Genomic DNA, 22983 nt, shown 5'->3' on the forward strand with positions numbered 1-22983 from the left:
CCCTTCTCTGTTTCCAGCATCTTTCTCCTAGTCGCATTACCATCTCTTTGTGGACAGGAAGTGCATATTTTTATTTGTTTCTCCAGTTTCTCTCTCGGAGTCTGGCATATAGTGGAAGCTCAATACATACTCGTGAATGGATAAATAAATGAATGAATGGTATAAATGAAGAGCATACAAAATGAGAAGGAATGGAGATCCCTTAATGAACCTTACCCAGAACAGAGGGTTATTGTGGTTGAAAATAAGATTTAATAGTCATTGTGGAAAACTTTAAATTTCATATGCTAAAATAATAGGGACTAATTCTAGATTCTTAAGCAGGATAGTGATATGAAAACTGTAGCATTCAAGGACATTTGATCTGGCATCGATAGGTCGATAGGCAAAGAATAAAAGCACACACAGTTAAATATACTATGAGTGAATCAATGCGTGTGATGAGGACTTCATATAAATGCCTATAAAATGGTCATAATGTCAGCGATAGCTCGACAATTCATACCTTCCTCCAAGGGATTGATGCTCAGCCAGCCCACAAGATGGTAAATCCTAAAAATCTAATAGTTGATTTGATATGGGAATATATTCTTTATATTATTGCCATTTCTGATTCAGGTAAAAGAATAGAAAGCGTATTACCTCCTTTCTCCCTAGTTCATGACCTAGAAGTAACCTATAACCAATTATTCGGTTAAATATGCCCGAGTTAGTGCATGAAGCAGGAACAAAAATAATGAAATTTGAACATTTTGAAAACGTTCTTCTAAATGTGACTTTTCAAAATCCAGTTTAAATCAATAAATACTTGAAACTGCATAGATCTCCTTGAGGTTTCTGAAAAAAACGATGAGTTTCCTGAGTATGAGTAATTTTGTATATAGTAAAGTAGTAAAAGTATGCAGAATAATATTTTCCCTCTCTTCTTTGAACAGCAAAACTTAGAGAGCAACCTCACCAACCTTATTAAGAGGAACACAGAACTGGAGACCCTTTTGGCTAAACTCATTCAAACCTGTCAACATGTTGAGGTGAGTATCTCTGTGTGGTATGTTTCACGTGAAAACTGCTACATTATAGTTTTTGTATCCTCACCCTTTATATTTTTAAAACAGGAACCTTCCTAAAATTAGGTCTTTTGCAGACGCTGAATATATAAGGTGGATGAAGTTGGAAGGAACTAGAATCCCATCTTTTGCTTTGTCCTGCCCCCTCCACTCCCACCCCAGCTCTCCCTGATGCAGCTTAACTGTGCCTCCCTAATACTGTAGATTTTAATCACCCTTACAAAGAACAGTAAGAAAACAAAAACAAACAAAATAAAACAACATATTTAAAAGGCATCGTATTGGCTGCCGTAACAAATTGCCACAAACTTGGACGGTGTAAAACAACAGAATTTATTCTCTCGTAGTTCTGGAGGCCCGAAGTCTGAAATCAAGGTGTCAGTAAGGCCTTGCTCCCTCTGGAGGTGCTAAGGGAGTATCCTTCCTGCCTCTTCCCACCCTCTAGTGTTTCCAGGAAATTCTTGGAGTTCCCTAGCTTGTCACTGCAGCACTGTCATCTCCGCCTCTGTCCTCACATGGCCTTCTCCCTGCGTGTCTCTGTCCAAATAGCCTTCTTCCCATAAGGACACCAGTCATTGGATTAGAGGCCACCCTACACCAGTATGAACTCACTTTAATATGATTACAGCTGCAAAGACCTTGTTTCCAAATATGGTCACATTCACAGGTACCAGGGATTAGGCCTGGGAGACGTATCTTTTTGGGGGACACGATTCAGGTCACTACAGGTGTATATTAAATGCTGCATCTAGGTTGTCAGATATGTTTCCATGAAATCGACCACAATTGCGACATGTTGGGATCGAAGAGTGTACAGCCAGCGGTGACAGAAAGGGCACGTTGCAGAACCCAGATCTTTCTAACCCCCTGCTTTGAGTGGACTCGCTTTTGGCAATGTCTCTCCAGAGAACATGCTGAGCCTTGTTGATTGAACAACATTGTAAATAAGAGTGAACAAGCATAATGTTTTCATTATTGTAGGGTTAAGCGAATACGTATTACAGGAATAAATGGATGAACAAAATATCCATTTTGTTCCAGGGACTATATTTTATTTTTATGATGTGATGGCATTTGATGTTTAGGACAATAAGAAAGAATTATTTCTCTTCAGTTAAAAAAAAAAATACCTGTGTTTTATGGGGAAATCTTACAAATGCTTTATGGATTGGGTGATTATTTCATTCAATTTTAGCTAGTTACTTCTTAGAGCATTACTGTCTGGTTTCCATTATGGCCTGTAATGATTTCAGAACAACTGTCTTGTTCCTAATGCAATATTAATATGACTTGAATTTACAAAATGCTAGTCATCCGAACGTGTAAAATTACATTCTAAAATGTTCAGAAATTTCTGGCGATAAATAGATGTGTTATTCAAGAAATTTATAAGCAGATTTCATTTCATTTCAAAAGATTAGATATTTACTTGAGATATAGGCTTTTAAAATAAAGCTATTACGGAGTCGATTGTACCAGACTTGCAAATAGGCACATACGTGCCATTAGGATACTGTGATAAGTTTGCATGGTGACAGATGATTACTAGAATTAGTGGGGTGACCACATTGTAAGGGATAAAAATGTCAAATCACTATATTGTACACCTGAAATTAATATATCCAATATAAAATTATATGCCAACTAAAATTAAGTTATTCTAGACAAGGAGTAAAGAATATTCATTCCTTTCACTATCGTTTTTGTATATATCCTGTGGAATGAAAAGATGTTTATGGGTGAGTAGATTTGGTACTTGGGAAATTTGTTCTAGATAAAAATTAAGAAAATTACAAGCAGAAAAATAATGATACTAGCAGTACCTATTTTTACATGTGTTCCCTTAATTATAATTATCAATATTCTCAAAGTACAATTTTCAAGAAATTCAGCACCCAATTCTCATATAATAATCAAATGAGCCTACATTGAAGATTTACTTACTCATCGATGAAGGAACCAGCAAGGTGATAAAGCTGGCTTTAAGGAAGACAACAGAAACCGATACATACAAACTTTGGGGAAAGGGGGTTGGTAGGGGGGAAAGAATGCTGGAATAAGAGAGCTAAATTAGATGCAAAAATGGTTAGTGACCTGAAGAGCAATAAAATCATAACATTTGGACAAAATAAGTTGCCTGTTCTCAGTTTTCTCTAGCTTAACATTTAAATTTGCAGAGAGGCTAAGCCCTAATCAATGATGACTAGAAAGTCAATCTCTGTTATATCCCATCCTAGAGAGTCAGATGACACTTGCTTAGGCTGGCTTGATAGAATGTGTTCTAGTATGACACCAAAAGTGCTCACAGCCTTGTTTTTGCCTTATTTCTGGACACTGTTAATCTATGAGCTGTGTGTACTCAATGAGTATTTCTGCATGAGGGTGTAAATCTTTGCCTTTGGTCAGTTACGTTGGTTTGTTAACGTGCCATGCTAGTTCGTTCATTCCATTAGTGTGTATGGAACATCCACTGTGTGTGTTGCTCTGTGCTGGGTGCCAAGGACCCTTCCCACAGGGAGCTTACTATCTTGACTAAGACAAAAGAGCAACTAGATACATACAAAATAAAAAAACTAACTGCCATAAGAAAGGTGTGGATTAAATACTTGGGACTTTCAGAGAAGTGAGGAATTTCTTCCAGCTGGGGATGGGGGGAGATAGCGCACAATCCGAGCCTGCCTTCGAGGGTCGGTACTATTTGGGCGTACGGAGGGACGGGAAGGGCACAGCTTGCAGGGTAAACCAACGCATGGAGATGGAAAAATGAAGAATGAACGTACACAGAATGTTCATTCTGTAGCAACAGAAGGTGTGTGAGGGGGAATAAGTGGAAAGTGGCTTTGGAGAGATGAGCTCAGATGGACTTTAATATTGTCTCTGAGTCTGAACTTTATTTGGTCTTGAAGGTTTTAGTGAGGGTTTGAGGAACACAAAGTCCTGTGTAATTTTCAGTTGCAATCAGCATTCCTACCTTTTTTCAGGAAATGATATTTTTGGTTATTGGGGAAATAATATGGCTATCTTAGTGCAAAACGATCTCGTGTCCAAGGGAAAATGTCACAGCTCTAGTAAACTCCCCAAAGGTAGTAGAATTTACTAGGCACCAGCATGATAGTCTTTTAAATCAGTGCAGTAGAATTTCCTGGTTCACATCCTAGACCGTATTTCTTCCTTTTCCTCTTCCTGAAGGTGCCCTTGTATTCGGGTCTGAGCATTCCTGGGGAAAATAATCCCCATGCCAGCCGAAGCTAAAATACACGAAGCACAGAGGCAGCTCTCAATTGTTGTAAATGAAATCAATGAGTTCCCACGGAATCCTGAGGAAATGCCACATCCTTATAAGTCCACACCTCCTTCCTGGGATTCACTTCTGCTTTTCTTTAGAATGAAAAGGGTTTGAAGGTCTCCCCCGCCCCATCCCCATTGTTTTCATAACTTGTTTATAAAATGGGGGTAAGCAAATGAAATGGCTTTTTGATAGTAAGTACCAAATCTTTTTAAAACTAGAGTATGGAGGGTATGAAGGCCAAGGCACTTTAGGACTCAGGAGGTAGAGGCATTGAAAGAAATGTCAGCGAGACTCCCAAGAAATGTTTGTGTCATCTGGTGGCTGGGATTGTAAAAGCCAGTGGGTTTGGAGCCAGTTATATATAGGGTGTAGGGCAAGCCTATGAGAAGTGATTAAAGTTTGGGTCAGCTGCAGGGCTTAACACTTCTAGAACAAATAGGGACTATTCCTCTTCATCATCTTATCCTCCATTTCTTTTAAAAAATCAGAGGACCTAGTTTCTTAGTTAAGCGAATACTTAGGATCACTGATGGGAGTCAAATTCTCCACATATTCTGAGAATTAAGTTCTCTCACGGGGATTATAACGCCTGGACACACAATTGATGTTCATCGTGAAATTACCAGTGACCAATGACTAAATCCATAGTGAAATGGTAAAGAAAAACTGCAGAAGGGTGACGAATTGCGATAGCAGTCTGGGGAAGACAAGAGCTCAGCTGACCTCACGGTCCTTGCCCAGGCTCATCCTAGAAGGGCATCCTCGAAGCCAGCATCCGTGAAAGTCCCGGCATTAGCCCTTTTGGCTTATTTTGCCTTGTTCGTAAACACGATTTTTTAAAAAATTTCCTTTTGCCATTGTGTTCACCTGTTTTTTTTTAAATGCCAGTTTATTATTTTTTTCATACTATATAGACATAATTTTTGTAAACATTTTCTTTTTTTATTTCCCCCCTCCGCCTCCCTTCTGGTAACCACTAGTCCATTGTCCATGTCCATGAGTCTCTGTTTGTCCTGTTCATTTGTTCCTTTTAGGTTTATATCCCACATATGTGATATGTGATTTTCAATCTTTTCTGTCTGACTTATTTCACTTCGTATGATTACTTCAAGGTCCATCCATGTTGTCGCAAATGGCAGTATTTCATCTCTTCTTGTGGCTGAGTAATATTTCATTGGATATATGTACCACAGCTTCTTTAACCAATCATCTATCGTAGGACACTTCGGTTGACTCCATGTCCTGGCCATTGTGAATAATGCTGCCTGGAAAGTTTGCTCCCTTACTGGCTTTTTTCTGAGTTTTTCTCGTGTTAGGTGACTCGTGGAGTGACAAACCTCTTGTAGAAAAATGAAGTGCCATTTAATTCAATTTTTGCTCAGATGTTGAGAGAGAAGAGGGTGATGTGTTATGGCGGCTTGTAAGAAATGGTAAAAATTGATTCGAGAAAACAGACAGGGTCTCTAAAAGACTTTTTCAGTCATGCACCAAGCCCTAAAAGCATTCAGTTGTAAACTTTGAAACAAGGAAAAAATCGCTGGGTTAAAAAGGAAGATGAACTTTTATGTTTAAGTTAATTTTGTTGTGCAGTTTTATGTCAAAGCATTCTCTCTCTATGGAGACCTTGGCAATTGCTTCATCTAGAACCACTGGATGAAGATTAGCACCCAAACACCAGTGCTGTTCGTGTCTTCTGGACAGATGTCTGATCTTGGATGATGTGTATCCTGCCAACCTGAATGTCCATAGTCGTCATCCATCATCACTTGTAGATAAGGGTTAGATTCCCACCCCATTTGAGCCTTTGTAAGAAAGCTCTCAAGGTCTAATTAGAGTCAGATTCTGGGCCTCATTAAACTCAGGTAACCCAGAGTCATTCCTAGCTTTCTGTGTAAATGGCTCTAGAAGGATGATAATGCGACAGTGCAAATCTGCTGGCATTCAGAAACTGGATTATGATGAACCACTGTGGTAAAAGCCGATCTCCCAAGTTCAAGTCTTAGGCTTCCCAGGGCAAAGGAGAAGAAGAACTCTTGGGCTGCACAGAAATTCAGAAATTCATCTTCTCTGGAGAAGATTCATGTTTTGACTCCTGTGTGCGCATAATGGCTGTGTATCCAGTTTACTCCAAGTTTGCTAAAACTGACAACTCATGAAACAAATTTAGCTTTTCTCAGTGGAGATTAAATTGAACCGTTTATTTAAGTTGTCTGTAACACATACTGGAATGTCTCCCCTTAGACATTCCTGTTACCTTCTTAGGTTATATTCATGAGGAATAATGAGAAGACATCAGTAGAAAGTCTTCTAGGATTTTAGAATAAGAGATTAATCTGATGAATGAATGAATATAAGACTTAGTTAGTTTAGTATTCCTTTCAGAATAACACTTTCAAGTTTCAACTTTGAAATGTTTTTTTAAACGGGATCCAAACATTTCATTATCTGCTAATCTGTCCAGTTTGGATGTAGTGAACAGCTTTGTCATATTCAGAATCCGACCAGGTGGCTCAGATTGGAGTATGATTACATCTACATGTCTCTGAAGAGAGTCCTTCTGACATATTCGAATTTAGTAATGCAGATTGCCAAGGCTAATACTTAGATGTGAAATCATTGGCCTTAATTGGGAGCCCAGTGGATGAGCTGTAGGAACAAAAAGAGAAGACATGGTTTTATGGATGGATCTTAATGTAGTTTCTCCCCATAATACAGGAATTCTTGATCACATCTCCCTTACCCTATCCCACACACAACCTCCTTGTCTTGAAATATTTAGACGTTTGACTAGAGCAGCAGGGACGTGTTTCTGGCACGATATAAAAACAGTAAGAATGGGTTGTGACAAGTTTAAAAAATGGCCCTCATAGTTCTAACTCAGTTTTCACTTGAGATGGTGGTGGTTGGATAGATTCTGGTGAGATAGTCAGAGGTGCAAGACGAATGACCCCAGGTGAGAAGGTGACCGTCAGGTAGAAGATTGGGTCCCACTATTGCCCCTATGCATGCCATTCACAGACAAACATGATCCCAACCATTCATCATTTTGCTACTGAACCAACTTTCTTTTCTGGTTCTTAATATCTAGTTTAAATGATTTTTCTCAATAAATGAATATGAAATTGCTTTTTATGGTAATCAAGATGAAAAATTATCTTTCTTACAGATTGTGAGAAAAATGGGACACATCATCTTTTACCTTCATTTGATTGACTTCTATGTTGAAGGAAAAACTGAAGAGCTTTGTTCTAATTTTGAAATTCCCCAGCAAAATAATTGAGTCATGCATATGAAATGTTCGTTAACAAGAGCACAATTGTAGCACTGGTTATTTTTGTTTGAAACAGAAAGATGAAATTTTAAATTCAGCTATTTAAAAAGCCCGAGGCTACCACTGAATGTAAAGGGCTTTCAGTGAGGAGCAGCACAAATAAAGATTTTTACAACCACTGAGTTAACTTCCCAGGCTAGGAATTGATGATAAAGTTTTTACTATGCTTTTAAAAGTATTTTCAGTAGATATAACATCAAGTTCATATATAGGAGGTGATGAAAACTATCATAGTAGCCTGATTCTCTGACTAGGCAAGCTCCAATTATCAGGCTGTGATAAAGTCCGAGGAAGCCTTCCATCTGTTTATATAGGTTGGGAAGATGGTGCCTCGCTCATCCCTGCAGGTGTTAGAAGCAGACGATTGCTGTATCAAGTGGTTAGAGATCCACAACAAAGTATAGCAAAAGTGGTATGACTTATGTAAATGTACACAAAAAACAAAGACCTGTTCCTATCATCACTTCCTATCATCACCTATTGAGGTGAATGACATTCAGTGACCATAGGAATATGACTCGAAGCCAGATGTAACAAGAATCAGCCAGTAAAGAAATGGATTGAATTCAATTAAGCAGTAAGGCAACTGGAGTGATAATTGAATGTCACATACCCAAACCAGGTGATATAGTTGAAAGAGATCATTAAAAAGTTAGATTCCTAGGGGAATTCTCATGGCAAGAAATAATTTCATGTCCTAGGGAATTGGAAACCCTGTCCAACCCACCATAACAGGGGCCTGATGAGAATACCTCGCTGGTACTAGTAGAACCAGTGAGCCTTCAGGTCTTGTGAATTATTCTCAAATCTTTGGCCATTAATCCTTGACCTAGTAACCACAAGTTCTTTGAGATGACCAGTTTGCTTCCTTTTGCAAAAAAAAAAAAAGTTCTTTTTTCCCTCCTCCCCAAGAAGTTTGAAAATTATGTATAAAGATGAAGACCCAAATAATATCCATACAATCAATATTTTGTGTTCCAATTTAGGACTAAAACATGTTTGTATTTTAAGGATTTGTAGCATTTAACACAATATGACATTACAGAAATTTGACAGGTTAGCTTTGAGATTTCAATCTGAAACATGTAATTTATTAGACCTGTGATTTTAAGTTGTAAGCATAAAATAGTTTGTTTCAAACCAAAATCGCAATGTTCAAGAAAACTTGAGTTTCACTACATTTCGAAGTTTAATTTATTAGATTTCTAAGATCTACGTAAGAACTTGAGAAGATTTACATTGTTAGGGTTTTATTTTTACCCCGTTAGGCATTTAAAGTTCTTACAAAGTCAGTTGAATATGTTACATTTATAAATGCAATTTAGAATGTTACAGGAATTTGGTGATGAAAATCTGATTAATGATTACCCATGGGGGTGAGAAATGACTGGAAGAGGGGCTCGAAGGTACTTTTCGAGATGATAGAAATATTTTATATCTTGTTTAAGCTTTTGGTTATGTGAGTTATCAAAATCCATTGAATTGTCCCTTAAGATTTATGCATTTCCCTCTATGTAAATGTTACCTCAAAGAAATCTGTACAGGAACTTAATCAACTAATTTATAGATGAAATTGGTTGTTTAATGGAGTTGACTCTGTTTAACTTGAGTTAATCAAACATTGTTTCAAGGACCCCTGAGAGTGATTATTCATGGTTTTATAAAATTTCTTGGCTTTATAAGTAGAAGAATGAGATTCATAATTTGAAATTAAAACTTAAGGAAGATTAATAGTGATTTGTCGATATATAGGTAACAGTCCCTGGGCAAAAATCCTCATGGTCTTTAAGTGCATGTGTGTTCCCTCTCCCGGTTGGTTGGACTCCTTGAGAAGCAAGACAGTATCTTTCTTTCCTAGTATCTCCCGCATTTAGCACACAGCACATGGCTACTGATGAGAAAATGAGACTCTCCCAGGCAGACTAACTGCCTCTTTCTGTCTTCCCTCTGTCGCTAGCACCTTTGCATAGATCGGCACGTCCGATAAATTCTCATCCTGAAGGACAGAGGACCCTTCTCGAGCAGCCTGTACACAGGATAGTCTCTGCGATGGCATATCTCAGCAGCCACAGATCCCTGGAGGCAGTATCAGATGGGTGATGCACACGGGGAGCTCCACCCAGCATGAAGTGGTGTCACTGGATGAGGGCTGAGAGGATGGGGTTGACAGAGGGAGGTGAAGGATGCGATCTGTCTATTGGGTCGTTGCTGAGCCCTCCAGGGAGGTCACAGTGGGTCTTTCCCATCCCCTCATTGTAAACCTATCTTTTGCCTTTTGACTCTCTAGGATACCCTTTCCATCCCTTTTGGTTTATAAAAGAAAAATGACCAAATAGCCACTTTGAATCAAGTTGGGGGAACACTTTTAACTGCTTCCACGTGTGTAGGATGGCTAATCAACCTAGGTCTAAAAATGTCTTAGAAGGTGACGTTTTCAATATCAGACTCTCTGGATCCCCAAACACACACACACACACACACACGCACTCACACACTCACACACTCACACACACCACAACGTCAAAATCAGCAACTGACAGACATTTGAATTCTGTTTTTTCTTTTCTCTTCTAGGCCAGGTTAGATTCGCTTTTCACTGTCCTTTTGGCAAAGCCCGTCTTGTAGAGTACCAGCTTCCCTCCCACCTCCCCTCCCACTGCCCTTGTAACTTTCACCAGGGCTACTACCACAATTTCCGAAGAAAACCCGAGGAAAGCAAGTAAACACGGATAGCTTCCATGGGAGAGGGTGCAGGCCCACTAAGTCAAAGATACAAAGGGAGTCAATTAAAAGAAGATGAGGTCAAGGAAAGACTACCTCTTCTCCAAAGTTAAGTCTCCTAAACCAGTTCACTCTTTTGCCTTACCTGGGAACTATGTGAGATCAGCCATAGCCAGCACTCTACAATTGAACCCAATAGAGCTTTTCACAAGAGGCAATAAGATATAACTGGCTCTGAGATTTCTCTCTCCATTCACAGAGAACCAATTCAAGATCCATGCCCACCGTACCCTGCATATTGTCGTAGCTGTCTACTGTCTTACAGACATGCTCCTTCCCCCTCTGCTCTGGTCGCCTGTCCCATCTTCCTCATCCCTGTGTTTCCTAACTCCTTTCTTGTTCGCTTTGATCTCCAAAGACCAGACCTACTTCCATATTCGGCAGCAAACCTTCCCCAGCTACTCACATGTACCGATTGTCCCGTTTCTGAAACCCTCTGGACCCACACTGTGCAATTGAAATATAATGGAAACCACGTATCTAATTTAAATTTTCCAAGTAATCACATTTTAAAAACGTAAAAACAAATGGGTAAAGTTAATTATACTACTACATTTTTTTGACCCAATACCTTCAAAACATCATCATTTCAACGTGTAATCAATACAAAAATGACTAATGTATGCATTTCATAGTCACAGTACATCTCAGTTCAGACTAACCACATTTCGAGTGCTCAGAAACTACCAGTGGCTTATTTATTTTATAACTGGAAATCTATACCTCTTATTTCCCTTCACCATTTTCACCTACCCCACCCCTGGTAACCATCAGTTTGTTCTCTGTCTCTAGGAATCTGTTTTTCTTTTATCTGTCTGTTTGCATTGGTTTTTTTTTAGATTCCACATATAAATGAAATCGTACAGTATTTGTCTTTCTGTGTCTTATTTCATTGAGCATAATACTCTATAGGTCCAACCATGTTGCTGTACATTACATCTCTGTGGTATATACATATATATACCACAGAGATGTAATGTACAGCACAAAGGATATAGTCAATAATATTGTAATATTATACATAGTGACAGATGGTTGCTACACTTAGTGTGGTGATCACATCATAAGGTATATAAATGTCAAATCACTATGTTGTACACCTGAAACTAATATAATATCGTATGCCAACTATACTTTAATAAAAAAAAAAAAGTGTTTTTTTTTTTTAAACCACAGGTGGCTAGTGACTGCCATATTGGACCACACAGCTCTAGAACTTCTGTAGTTCATGATTTAGCAGTTAATTATGTGTGCAGTTGGCATGTTTGCTCATTGTTCTCTCGTGAAATCAGTCTCTCTGGGGGACCGAGTTCTGTTTCTACCACAGGTCCTAGTTTGGTGCCTTGCACATTGTGGGCACTCAACAAGTCCGTAGGATTCCTTCATGTATTGTCACTGGTAACATCCTGCCTATTCGTGGAGAAATGAGAGCATCCTCATTTCCTTTCACTTTCGTTCCTTAGCCACCGAGAATATTGCAAAGATATCTGGAGACCAGTAGCTTTAGCCACCTATGCTTTAACTGGAGAAGGAAGTAAAACTTGACACTGAGAAGCAGAGACTGCATAGAAAGTTTAGTTTGCTGGCAGAATCATAATAAGCACCGAATTAAAATTTGTGTAGTTCTCAGTTTCATAAATAGGGTTTGTAAGAGGAGAGTGTTGGCTCGTTTCTTTTTGGTGCAAAATGTTTCTTCTTTTAGCATGTTATGTGAAAATAATGATGCCAAAGGGGTGATGTCCTAAAGGAAGGTGGTTTCTTTCATATCTCTGACAGAGCCTTAAGCTAATCTTAATGAAGGAACGGGTGCCTGGGTCAACAATGCCAACTAATGCCCATATAAAGAGAACACATGCTCATGCTAACCTGCAGTCAGGCTCTGGCTGCTTAAACAAAGGCTCGCTTTAATTTTTGCAGAATAAAGTATTTTCCTTCTGTTTTTCATGAAATGGCCTTAAAGAATTCCTCTTGTTTGTGGTCTCAAAAAAATTAGAACTATGCCCATGAGGCCAGCCTTTAAAGGTTCTATTAAACAATAAGAAGCCTTTGTTCTTGGTAATAAAATTAAAGCAAGCAGTGTTTCCATTACCTGGCAGGATGCCAAGTACCTGCCATCCCCTGATCCTGACAATCATAAACAGAGCATTCTGTTTCCCAGGTAGAAAGGTGAGAAGGCACCATCTGTCAGGTTTGTATATAGAAATATAGTTGACCTTTCAGATAATGGAATAATCCCTACCTGAAGTTTTTTTTTTTTAAATTCAGTTTTACTGTAGAAACTGTACATACTGAGGCTTAAATGTATGAAGCCATTGTTTCAGAAAGACAATAACAATTTCACAATGAGTTGAAATGATGGAAAAGCGGTAAGATAAAGAAATAGATATAATTTAGTCTGACTCACAAGATTTCGTGTGTTTTCTTTCCCAGGCAGCTTTGCCCGCCTTTGCTCAGATTTGGACGCATTCGTGGCCAGTTGCAAATGAACATTTGCAGATAGATTGTGGCCACGAAGTCAGGAATGACCAAGGTTAGGATAGAAAACACTCAGATGCAGATTCATGTCAGCCCTGCAATTAGTCCTAAGTCTTTGGAGCTTTAGAACAAACTGGCCGCATGTGACCTCAGTGCCCTCTGACCTCACTAGGGCCCTTCTTAAGAAGTGTCCAGACTGTGGTCCCCTCTAATGTAACTGTAACGGGTCTGTAACTGTCAGTGCCATGCCCATGGTCCTATGTCCACTGGCCTGAGAGCTTCCAGCTGCTGGCGGCTAAGACTCTGCCTAGGGGCTTTTTCCACCCCCACCGGTTAATCACAAAGGGGAGCTAATGACCATCCACCCTCAACAGGCTCAACCAGCCACTGATGGGAGATATTAGATAAGTAGCACTCTCGCCATTGGCTACAGCGTTCTGCACTGTTTCCCAAAGTTACCCATTGGGATTTACCTCCAGTCGCCCACAGAGGTTTGCTAAAGCACACCTCACTGGCTTCATACCTTTCCTTATCCCGCCTCCCCACCGCACTGCTGGTGTTTCCTGGCAACAGCTTGTGCTTGCATCCTAGTCTCATGCTCTGCTTTGAGAACAGAGTCCGCAGACCTCCTGTAAAATGCAATGGTAGCACAAACCCCTTTTCCCCAGAGTGAGCATAGCTCGTGTGTTGAATTTCCCTAAACTCTCCTCTCATTCATGTATTTGAATAAATGTGAATATCAATCACTAGACATCAGAGATCTTTAGAAATCAGTCTACCAGCTTCTGCTGGTATCCTAGAGTGACAACAACCAGACAAGAGATTTCATAGATATTACTTGTGGCTGCATCAGAAAGAGAACAGAGCTTAACAGTTTCCAGTTGTACTTCCAAGTGAGAGTCTTATCAGAGATATAATCAAGTATATTTCACTCCCTGTAACAAATACCAAAGAGCAGGGATCCAGTCTTCATTCTTCATTACTTTGCAGGGAGCAGATGGCATCTGTACTTGAGTAACTCAAGCCCGAATAGGAGCCCAACTTTGTATTTTTCCAGTACATCTCTATTCAGGAATCATGGCAAACAACTTCAAAGAACGCCACTTAGTGAGAAATGGCATGCAAGGTACCGAAAATGAGTAATGGAAGGTCACGGGATAGAAGCTTCCTCTTTCCATTCGAAGTGACTTCCCTTCCCTGAAGCGCATCACCCCCATCCACCCTGGTACTCATTGAACCATCCTCCTCTGTAAGTTATTTTTTAGCTTCTGATCGCAACGTCTAAAGGCGATTTTTTTTTGCCAAATACGTTTGTTGAAAATTACTTGATAGAAAGTATCACTTTGTAGAAACTTTATGACAAAGATTCGATAGAGACAAAGTGCCCATGACAGGTTAACTTTTTTCTGTGTGCCCAACCCAAATGGAAGGGTGTGGAACGTTTGTTTTATAAAGCATGTAATTAATAAGAGAAAGGAAGGGGAGAGTTTATTGTTTTTGAATGAATTATGAGCAACACCTTCCATTCTGCTGCTGCTTTGTGGAACTGCTTTGGACAGAGTTACCATTAAACACAAAAAGAAAAGTCTGTGGCATTAATGCCAAGAATGTAAGATTGAAGTTGTTGAGTGTACTCTGAGAAAAACATCCTGGGAAGAGCAGCATTTATTACAACCATGACACAAGTCAGCAGGACATCGTGGGGAAAGTAAAAACCATACTGCTCGTATATTTTCATTTTCAAATCGAAATTCTGTGAGTTCAGCAGTTGCAGCTATTCAGGCCTCGAAGGAAGAAAACTAATATTTATCGACTGTGTGCCAGGTAGTTTACAGATGTTTTCATGGAAAGTGTGCATATGAGGAAAATGTGTTGAATTCACAGGAATGCAACGCATTTTTCACACCTGCAGCTTTTTGACTGCAAAGTCCATGATCTTTTCCTCTATGCTAGAGGTTGGTAAACTGTGACCCTAGAGCCAAATCTGACTTGTCACCTGCTTTTTTAAATAAAGTTTTATTGGAACACAGGGATGCCCATTCAATGACATATTGTCAATGGCTGCTTTCTTATTAAAACAGTGGCATCAAGTAGTTACAACCGAGACCATATGATCCACAAGGCTTCAGAGTTTTAGGCATGAGCAGTAGCATTCTTGTTAGACAGTTTTATCGTATTTTTATAGTTGTGTTTCATTTATAAGAAGACTTTTATTGCCCAGCTCAGCACAGTGTGTTGCCATTTTTAATAGCATCTTGCTTCCTTATCCAACATTTAAGCTTCATAATCTTAGGAACCTCAAGAAAAGAGGATTTATCATGAGGTTCCCGGAAACCGGTTTTCTTGATCTTAAAGCAGAAATATAGCAAAACCCCATCTGGATAATTAATCAATATGTAGACTTGGTCTCCTCTGGGCCAAATCGTTTCCCACCATGTCACCATGATAAAGGCCGGATTGCAATACGGTGCCTATCCATACCATCACTAATGTTATTCTCACCAAAGGCACTTTATGAAGGGATTCCATTTTTTATTTGTCTGAAAAGCCTTTCTTGAGCTTTAAAAAGTTTTAGTCAGTATTAACGTATTAAATCTTAAAAAATATTGTCCTATACTTTAGCTTCTTTTCCGAAGACAGGGACCCTGGGAACTTGGCCCTTCTTCTCTGTCTCATCTACTTGAGCTAGATCTACAAATATTTGACTTTGGGGTGAGAGTTTCAGGGTGAAGATTACATATAAACATATTAGATGAATTACAGTAATACAGTCTGCTCTTACTCAGTTCTGCTTGGCTCAGTTTTATATACAAACTCAAGTATTAGAGTCCCTTTCATTGTTCCTTCTGGCAGCTCTGTCTTCTGCCCCAGGGTCTGGAATGTTCGTCACAGCTGCCTTTGGCAGTAAAACCCCAAGTACCCTCAGATCCTCATATTTCCCTTTGCACCTGGTCGGCCGTCCATGGCAGAGCATAGAGCCCACTTACGTACAGGTTTTCCCTGTACCCTCATCTTTCTGGCCAAATGTTCAGCTTATCTGCAGCTCAGCTGTGTTTCGGTTGTTCTAGCCCTGGGCAGATTGGAATTAAGTCTTCCAGTGTTTGTATTTTTCAGTGAGATGGGATTGTTATAGACATTATAATATATAACAATATGAAATAATGATGATATTAAAATATAATGACACTAACCCCTTTGTATTTGTATGCAGACTGGAATTGACGTATTCTTATTAATAGAGAAAAGTGCTGTTGAATTTCAACAATAGCAACAGCATCAACATAGCATCGGATTAAAAAGAGGTTTAACCTTTCTCAAGGTCACTTGAGTTTGAATCATGGTACAGCTTTGCTTTTTACCATGAGGACTGATTATAGGCAAATTTGGAAAGTAGACATCTGTCTTTTAAACTCCCAATATTGTTGGGAGTGATTTCAAGGATAGCAGTTTGATGGTTCGATTTCAAGAGTGCGCTAATGGTGGGCCGGTGTGGTAGGGAGCTCTCCTGGGCTGCACAGATTGAGGCGCAGGCTCCATTCTCACGGAATTCAAAGTGAATGGTAGCCTCTGGAATTGTGCAATGCCAGCGCCCCTCTTTCCTCATCACCCTGAAACAAAATTTCCTTTCTCCAACACATTGGAGCTTGTCTCCTAAGCTCACGTCAGTGTTTGTATCTGCGTATGAATAGAAAGTGATCTATCAAATCAGCGTATCCTTTTTACAAGAGGAATTAAAAGGTTTCATTCCGAAAATTTAGAGATGGCTAACTCATTTTAACAAAGCATTGCAAAATGAGCAGATGAGGCTTTGGAAAATGCATATTAATAAGCTTAATTTCACTGTGAGAGCTAGCCAGATATTTTTTCCCCATCGACGTTTCCTTCTAAGAGTTCCATAAAATATTTCTAAAGATGTTAAGGCCACACATATCTGAAATCTAATGATGTTTATACTCCGCATCGAACATCTCATTTTGCAGTTGAATACAAGTCAAATTCAAAGAGCGAATTTTTAGAAATACTTAGAAACTGTTTACAGACCACTAAAGAACATTTCACAGACACGTAGTCCAATTTTTAGTGCGTGTATGTAATCAAACCCCTTTAGTGTTTGTACATATATGACAAGAACAAAATAATAAATTGTCTGCTTCACTCCACCCCTTCTGTGAGATACTGTAACACCATTATGCCAGAAAACTTAGCAGTGGAACTTGTTATTGGGCATCGCTAACCGAGATCTCTGGAGAAAATAGCCAACTCCTTCATATTATCATTAACTAGTCTGGGGAATGAGTACGTGTAACCGCATTTCTAGGAATGGCAGATAAACAGTGCACCCGGTGGCAACTGACACAGGGCAGCATCTGATTATTGCGATCTGATATGAGTGTTAATGTGGCCGAGCGGCCCTCGGTGCTGCATTAGATCTCAGGGCTGGGAGGGCAAGACATGTGCTCACTTCATTATTCGACTTTCTCATTTCTCTTTTATTAGGCTGTAACAGGTTGAGAAAGTCATCGTCTGTCAAAGAGAAGCAGCAGAATCCCTCCAGGAATAGGAGAGAGTGGGTCCCCATAAGCAAGACTGTTTTTGTGTCTTACATAATTTCCCTTCCCATTCTACTCTTCCTGCTCCCCAAATACTTAGAACAATGATGGACACACTAGATTATCCATGGTACTTCTATGCTCTATGAAGTCACCAGAAACACTGACTTGCCAATACTGAACCATTGCTCTTAGAGGAAACACACAACACACACACACACGTACACACACACACACACACACACACACACACACCTCACATAGATTATAATCCTAAATCCTAAAAGTAAGTCATCCTGGTAGATTCTATTTTCTTTATTTTATAAAAGAGAAAAGAAGGTTCTGAAGTGTCAAGTGACTTGCCCGAGGCCGCCTCACTAGCAGATGCCATCCTGCTGGCCCTATTGTCCCCATCCTCTGGTTATAGGACAGCTGAAACAAGAAGGCGGAGCCTGTCCTTGTTCAGTCGCAGCTGGGTGCTGATAGGCTGACTCCAATTTTCCCATGCTCTCAGCCTATCTGCAAATGGATGTGGAAAGGCCATAAGTACTGATTTTGGGGTTACAAATTAATTTTTAAATTTTAGCGGGTCAGCAAACCCACAAATACAGAATCTGCGAATAATGAGGGGAGACTGTACAATTTGTGAGGAGGCACAGCCTGTTAAAAGCAGAGTCGGGAGTGCCTGCAAATGCCCTTTCGGTATGTTTTAACTGGTTCGTTTTTATCCCTTAGAGACTTGTGAGGGAATTTTTGTCTGACCTCCTGTAAAAAGGATCCTACTCTCAGCCACGTGCATTAAGAGGGTATGTGACCCTCTTTAACTTCCTTTATACACTTTCATGATCCGAAATTTGTATTGATTCGTTGAGTTGTTCAGCCTGTTCTTCTACGCTTATATGTAAACTGCAATAATGAGAACTTTGTCTGTCTTGGACCCCACTGTATGTATGGCCAGCACTTGGCATGCTGTCTGACACACTGTGGGAGCCCAGTTGCTATTATTCGAATGGATAAATGAGTGGATAGATGAATGAATGAATAGTTGTATGTAGCTCTTTCAGAGTGAAGGCTGCAAGTGGTTTTTTTGTTTTGGTTTGGTTTGTTTTTTTGTTTAGGCGAGGCAACCTTTGGTTGACTTCACAGATTGCAAGGACCTTGTCAGCTTACAATCCCTTATTTTTTATTTTTTACACCTACAGCACCTGGTCTTCCAAGGTGATCTCCCATCCAAGTACTCACCAGGCCCGACCCTGCTTAGCTTCCGAGATCAGACAGGATCGGGCTTGTTCAGGGTGGCATGGCCATACACTTGCAAGTGTTGTTTTTCTTTTTGTGTTTGTTTTTTTTATAAGAGTAGCCATGGCTTGAGCTTGTGTGACATTGGCTATGACACTTAGAGCCTCGATAAGATGTTAGGGCCTTAAAAAGATATGATAATAACTCCTGAAAGAAGAAATAAAGTCTGAAAGATTTGAGATTGGCTATAACTTTACAAGAATTAATTTAGAATATTTTGCAAAGAGACGAAGTTAGTACTAAGGACTAGAAGACAATGACGGGAAAAGGACACGTTTTCAGATGACAAAGGAAGGCGTACCTCTAGACGTACAGGAGAAGCGTGCTGCACACCTGAGTGAGGCCGAAACAGAGGTGAGGGGAAAGCACCTGAATTTCTCCTCATGAGGGCCTGAAGTGACATTTACTCATCAGTATCATCGAAATGAGAAAAAAAAGTAGCAGCGAGGAGCGTGGAATGGGGCAAAGGGCTCAATTTTAAGCTATATTTTGTCCTGCCATGTCAAGGGCTCTGAAGGATAAGTGTCCCATTTCCACTGTCATCCAGAGGTGCCACACAGTAGTCACTTACCACTGGCCGCCATTTTTAATTCTTTCTATCTCACTCTTATCTTTACATTAGGGATCGAAAGGAGACTTAAGACACAAAGGTGGAGGGAAGGGTCGGTCTATGAAAGTAGATTTGAGGGTTGTTTCTTACATCTTTAAATGGCCCCTACTCAGAGCACTTCCATCAGCCTTAGTGATTTCTGAATCAAAAGATGCGAATCAGAAATGTAAGCTAAAATCAGAAGCAGGGGCTGCCAGTTTCCAAACCAAAGCTGGGATCTAGAAACACCTGAACACACTGTAAGTAACCAATAAACCCTGCCATATTTGAATTAATAGCCTGTATAAGAAATCGAGTCCAATCAAATCATTAATTTTTTTTAAAGTGACATATGAAACAGCAAAACAGTGGAAAACTTCTCTGTAGTAGAAGAACTTTAGAAATATAGGATAGCATTCAACTTATTTTATTATACCTTTTGGAATATAAGAATGCTAGAGTTACAAAAATTTGGAAGCTTCAACAGAATAGAAAAAGAGATTCAACTTTCCTGGTTTCAAAGGAGAGTCAACTCTGTAGCTTTGAAAGATCTAAGGAAAATAGTTGGCCTAAAATTAACAGATCATGTTTCCAAATTTCTGGGAATTTATAATTTGGGGAGATGGTGGTTTTGGTATGAGCTTTCTCAAAACATATTTGGCTCAACAAAGTAGATCTCAGTCCCCTTTTTTTTTTTTTTTTTGTAAAACAAACCTATCTATTGTAAATATCGAATATTTAGAATTTGGATTAAATCTAATCCATATTACGATGGCAACGGGGACACTTTTCCTACCACAGAGTAACCAAAATCCCAGTGATTTTTAGAGTGAAATGGATCCCAAACTAAATCATAGCCCGTTAACAAAACTACTTCTCAATGCAAACAGTACCACCTCGGATTTGTCCATGGCTTCATGGCGTTAGTCATTGCCCCACATATCATTTCATGTATTTACCACAATAATCCCCCATAGCTGAATGAACAGATATTATTCACCTGATTTTACAAAATAAGAAACTTAGAAATGGAAATATTCCTTGATTTTTCTAATATCGTATGAGTAGAGCTAGTACTCCACACTAGATTTTATGGCACCTACTCTAGGATTACTAGTGGGGTCTCATCAGGTCTAGTCAAAGCCAGAATATTGTTAAGCACAGAATATGTTAGTAACAATATTGAAACCTGAGGATCTCACAATATGGTCAATTGATTTTTGACAGAAGTGCTAAGACACTTCAATGGAGGAATGAATAGTCTTTTCAATAAATGGTGCTTAGGTAACTGGATATCCAAAAGTAAAAGACTAAAGTTGGACTCCTACTTTGCATGATACACAAAACTTAACTCAAAATGGCCTGTAGACCTAAAGGTAAGAGATAAACTTCTAGAGGAAACAGGAGTGAATCTTCATGACCTTGGATTAGGTTTCTTAGCGACACCCGAAAGCTCAAATGACAATAGAAAAGTAGATAAATTGGACTTCATGAAAACAAAAACTTTTGTGCTTCAAAAGGCGCCAACACAGAATGAGAGAAAATATTTGCAGATCACATAATGATAAGGGACTTGATTAATATATAAATAAATCATACAATTCAATAATTAGAAGACAAGTCACCTAATTACAAAATGAACAAAGGATCTGAATAGTCATTATCTCCAACTTAGATGTACAAATGGCTAATAAGCACATGAGAAGATGCTCAACATCATTAGCCATTAAAGAAATGCAAATCAAAACCACAGTGGGGTACGACTCCACACTCACTAGGATGAATTTCTTTTAAAAGACAATATCAAGGGATGACCAGGACGCGGAGAACTTGCAAGCTTCATATACTTCTCGTTGAAATATAAAATGATGCAGCGACTTTGGAAAACAGTTTGGCAGTTCCTCAAAAAATTAAACATGGAGTTGACATGTGACCCAGGAATTCTATTGCTATACTCAAGGAAAATGAGGACATATGTGCACACAAAAATTTATACATGAATGTTCATAGCAATAGTATTTATAGTAACCAAAAAATAGAAATAACCCAAAGGTCCATCTACTAAAGAATAGATAAACAAAATGTGGTATAACCCTAAAATGGAATGTTATTTGGCATAAAATGGGTGAAGTACTGACACATGCTACCACATAGAGGAACATAGAAAACATTTTGCTAAGCGAATAAGCCAAACAAAAAGGATCACATATTGTTCAATCCCATTTGTATAAAATGTCCAGAACAGGCAAATCCATTAAGAGACAGAACGTAGATTAGTGGTTACCCAAAGCCTGAAGACAGGTGGGTAGTGAGAATGTGGAGTTACTACAAACGGGTTTGAGATTTCTTTGGAATGTTGAAAATATTCTGAAATTAGATTGTGATGAATACACTAAAAGCCACAAAACTATGCACTTTATAAATGGACGAATTTTATGATATGTGAAATGTACTTCAATAAGCCTGTAAAAAAAGTCAATGTCCCCCCACAAATCTGTAGGAGATAATTTTGTGTCTACACAGTCCTAGAAAACTAATAAATCCAATACCTGCCTATTGAGTGCTTGCAGTAGATCATGATAGCTACTTGCTTCATTACATTTTACCTTGTGTCTTCTTGAAAGGTCATTTTAATGATTGATTTATTCAACAAGTAGTTTTCGAATGCGTATTCTGTGCTAGATATGGCACCAGGTGCTTGCAATAGATGCCTCATTTAATACAACAGCCAAAGATCCCTGCCCGTGTGGAGCTTGCATCCTATTAGATGTGTCTCGATTGTATGCTCAAGTACACCTTAGTTCTTAGGGCTCATTCTAGGGGATACTTTTCAAGTGTGGGGTGCCACTTTCCAAAAACTTCACTTTCTTCATCATAATGTGCCCATGGTTTCAATATGATTCCATTCTTTTCACAGCTTGGCTGTCGTCAGTTATTAAATTCAGTTTGAGGTCAAAAGGAAAGAAAAGTTTCTTTAGAATTTTTGGAGTTTCAAGTAAATGTTTCTATAGATAGCTACATTTATTTGGAATGCCTCAAAGGCAACTAGAAACGATGGCGTGAAAGTAATAATAGTAAGGGAAATTGAGCCCAGTGACTAACTTCCTTGAAATATTAGCCCGAGTTCCACATTCTATCCTTGTCCATCAATGCATTTTAATTTTTTTCTTTTGTTCATTAAACATTTGGCAAATACGTCTATGTGCTAATCTGACATAGGACACGATCTCATGTTTTGCTACAAATGGCCAGTGACCGTCATCTTCTCAATAAGAAGATGTCTCCAGTAGTCTCTTTGCTGTGTCTTATAAGGATCAGGAATAAAACTCAAGGAATTCTGGCCTCTAGAAACAGGGCATGATTTCTCTGAACGAGCCATCAATGGGTTTTTATCCTGAACTCCTGGCCCTACTTCAGCTTATCTCATTCGTAGAGAATGAAATTACTCCAGTTTAATAAAGTATCCCAAATCAAAAGGGCTTAATGACTGAGCCATGTCTCCTCCCTGAGATATGCTACGGTAATCAATGCTGTTGTCATTCTTTGTAACATCGCAGCTTCTCCCGTGCTGTGTTAAAATCATAAAACTCGTGCGTGCTATC

At 39.1% G+C, this 22983-nt stretch overlaps 1 protein-coding gene and 1 pseudogene across 3 annotated transcripts in view; one reads left to right on the forward strand and one right to left on the reverse strand.

Moving 5' to 3' along the window:
* MID1 (midline 1) overlaps nucleotides 1-22983 on the forward strand; it is a 546989-nt gene that overhangs the window by 484161 nt on the left and 39845 nt on the right. For all 3 annotated transcript variants that reach the window (XM_015599319.2, XM_006906038.3, XM_015599326.2), the window contains one exon: nucleotides 936-1031. In XM_015599319.2, the coding sequence (XP_015454805.1) occupies nucleotides 936-1031 (96 nt within the window). The remainder of the gene's footprint in view (nucleotides 1-935; nucleotides 1032-22983) is intronic.
* On the reverse strand, nucleotides 18687-18805 carry LOC112472306 (annotated as a pseudogene).

This window comes from Pteropus alecto, unplaced genomic scaffold, assembly GCF_000325575.1.
Source record: "Pteropus alecto unplaced genomic scaffold, ASM32557v1 scaffold511, whole genome shotgun sequence".
Classification (NCBI taxonomy): Eukaryota; Metazoa; Chordata; class Mammalia; order Chiroptera; family Pteropodidae; genus Pteropus; species Pteropus alecto.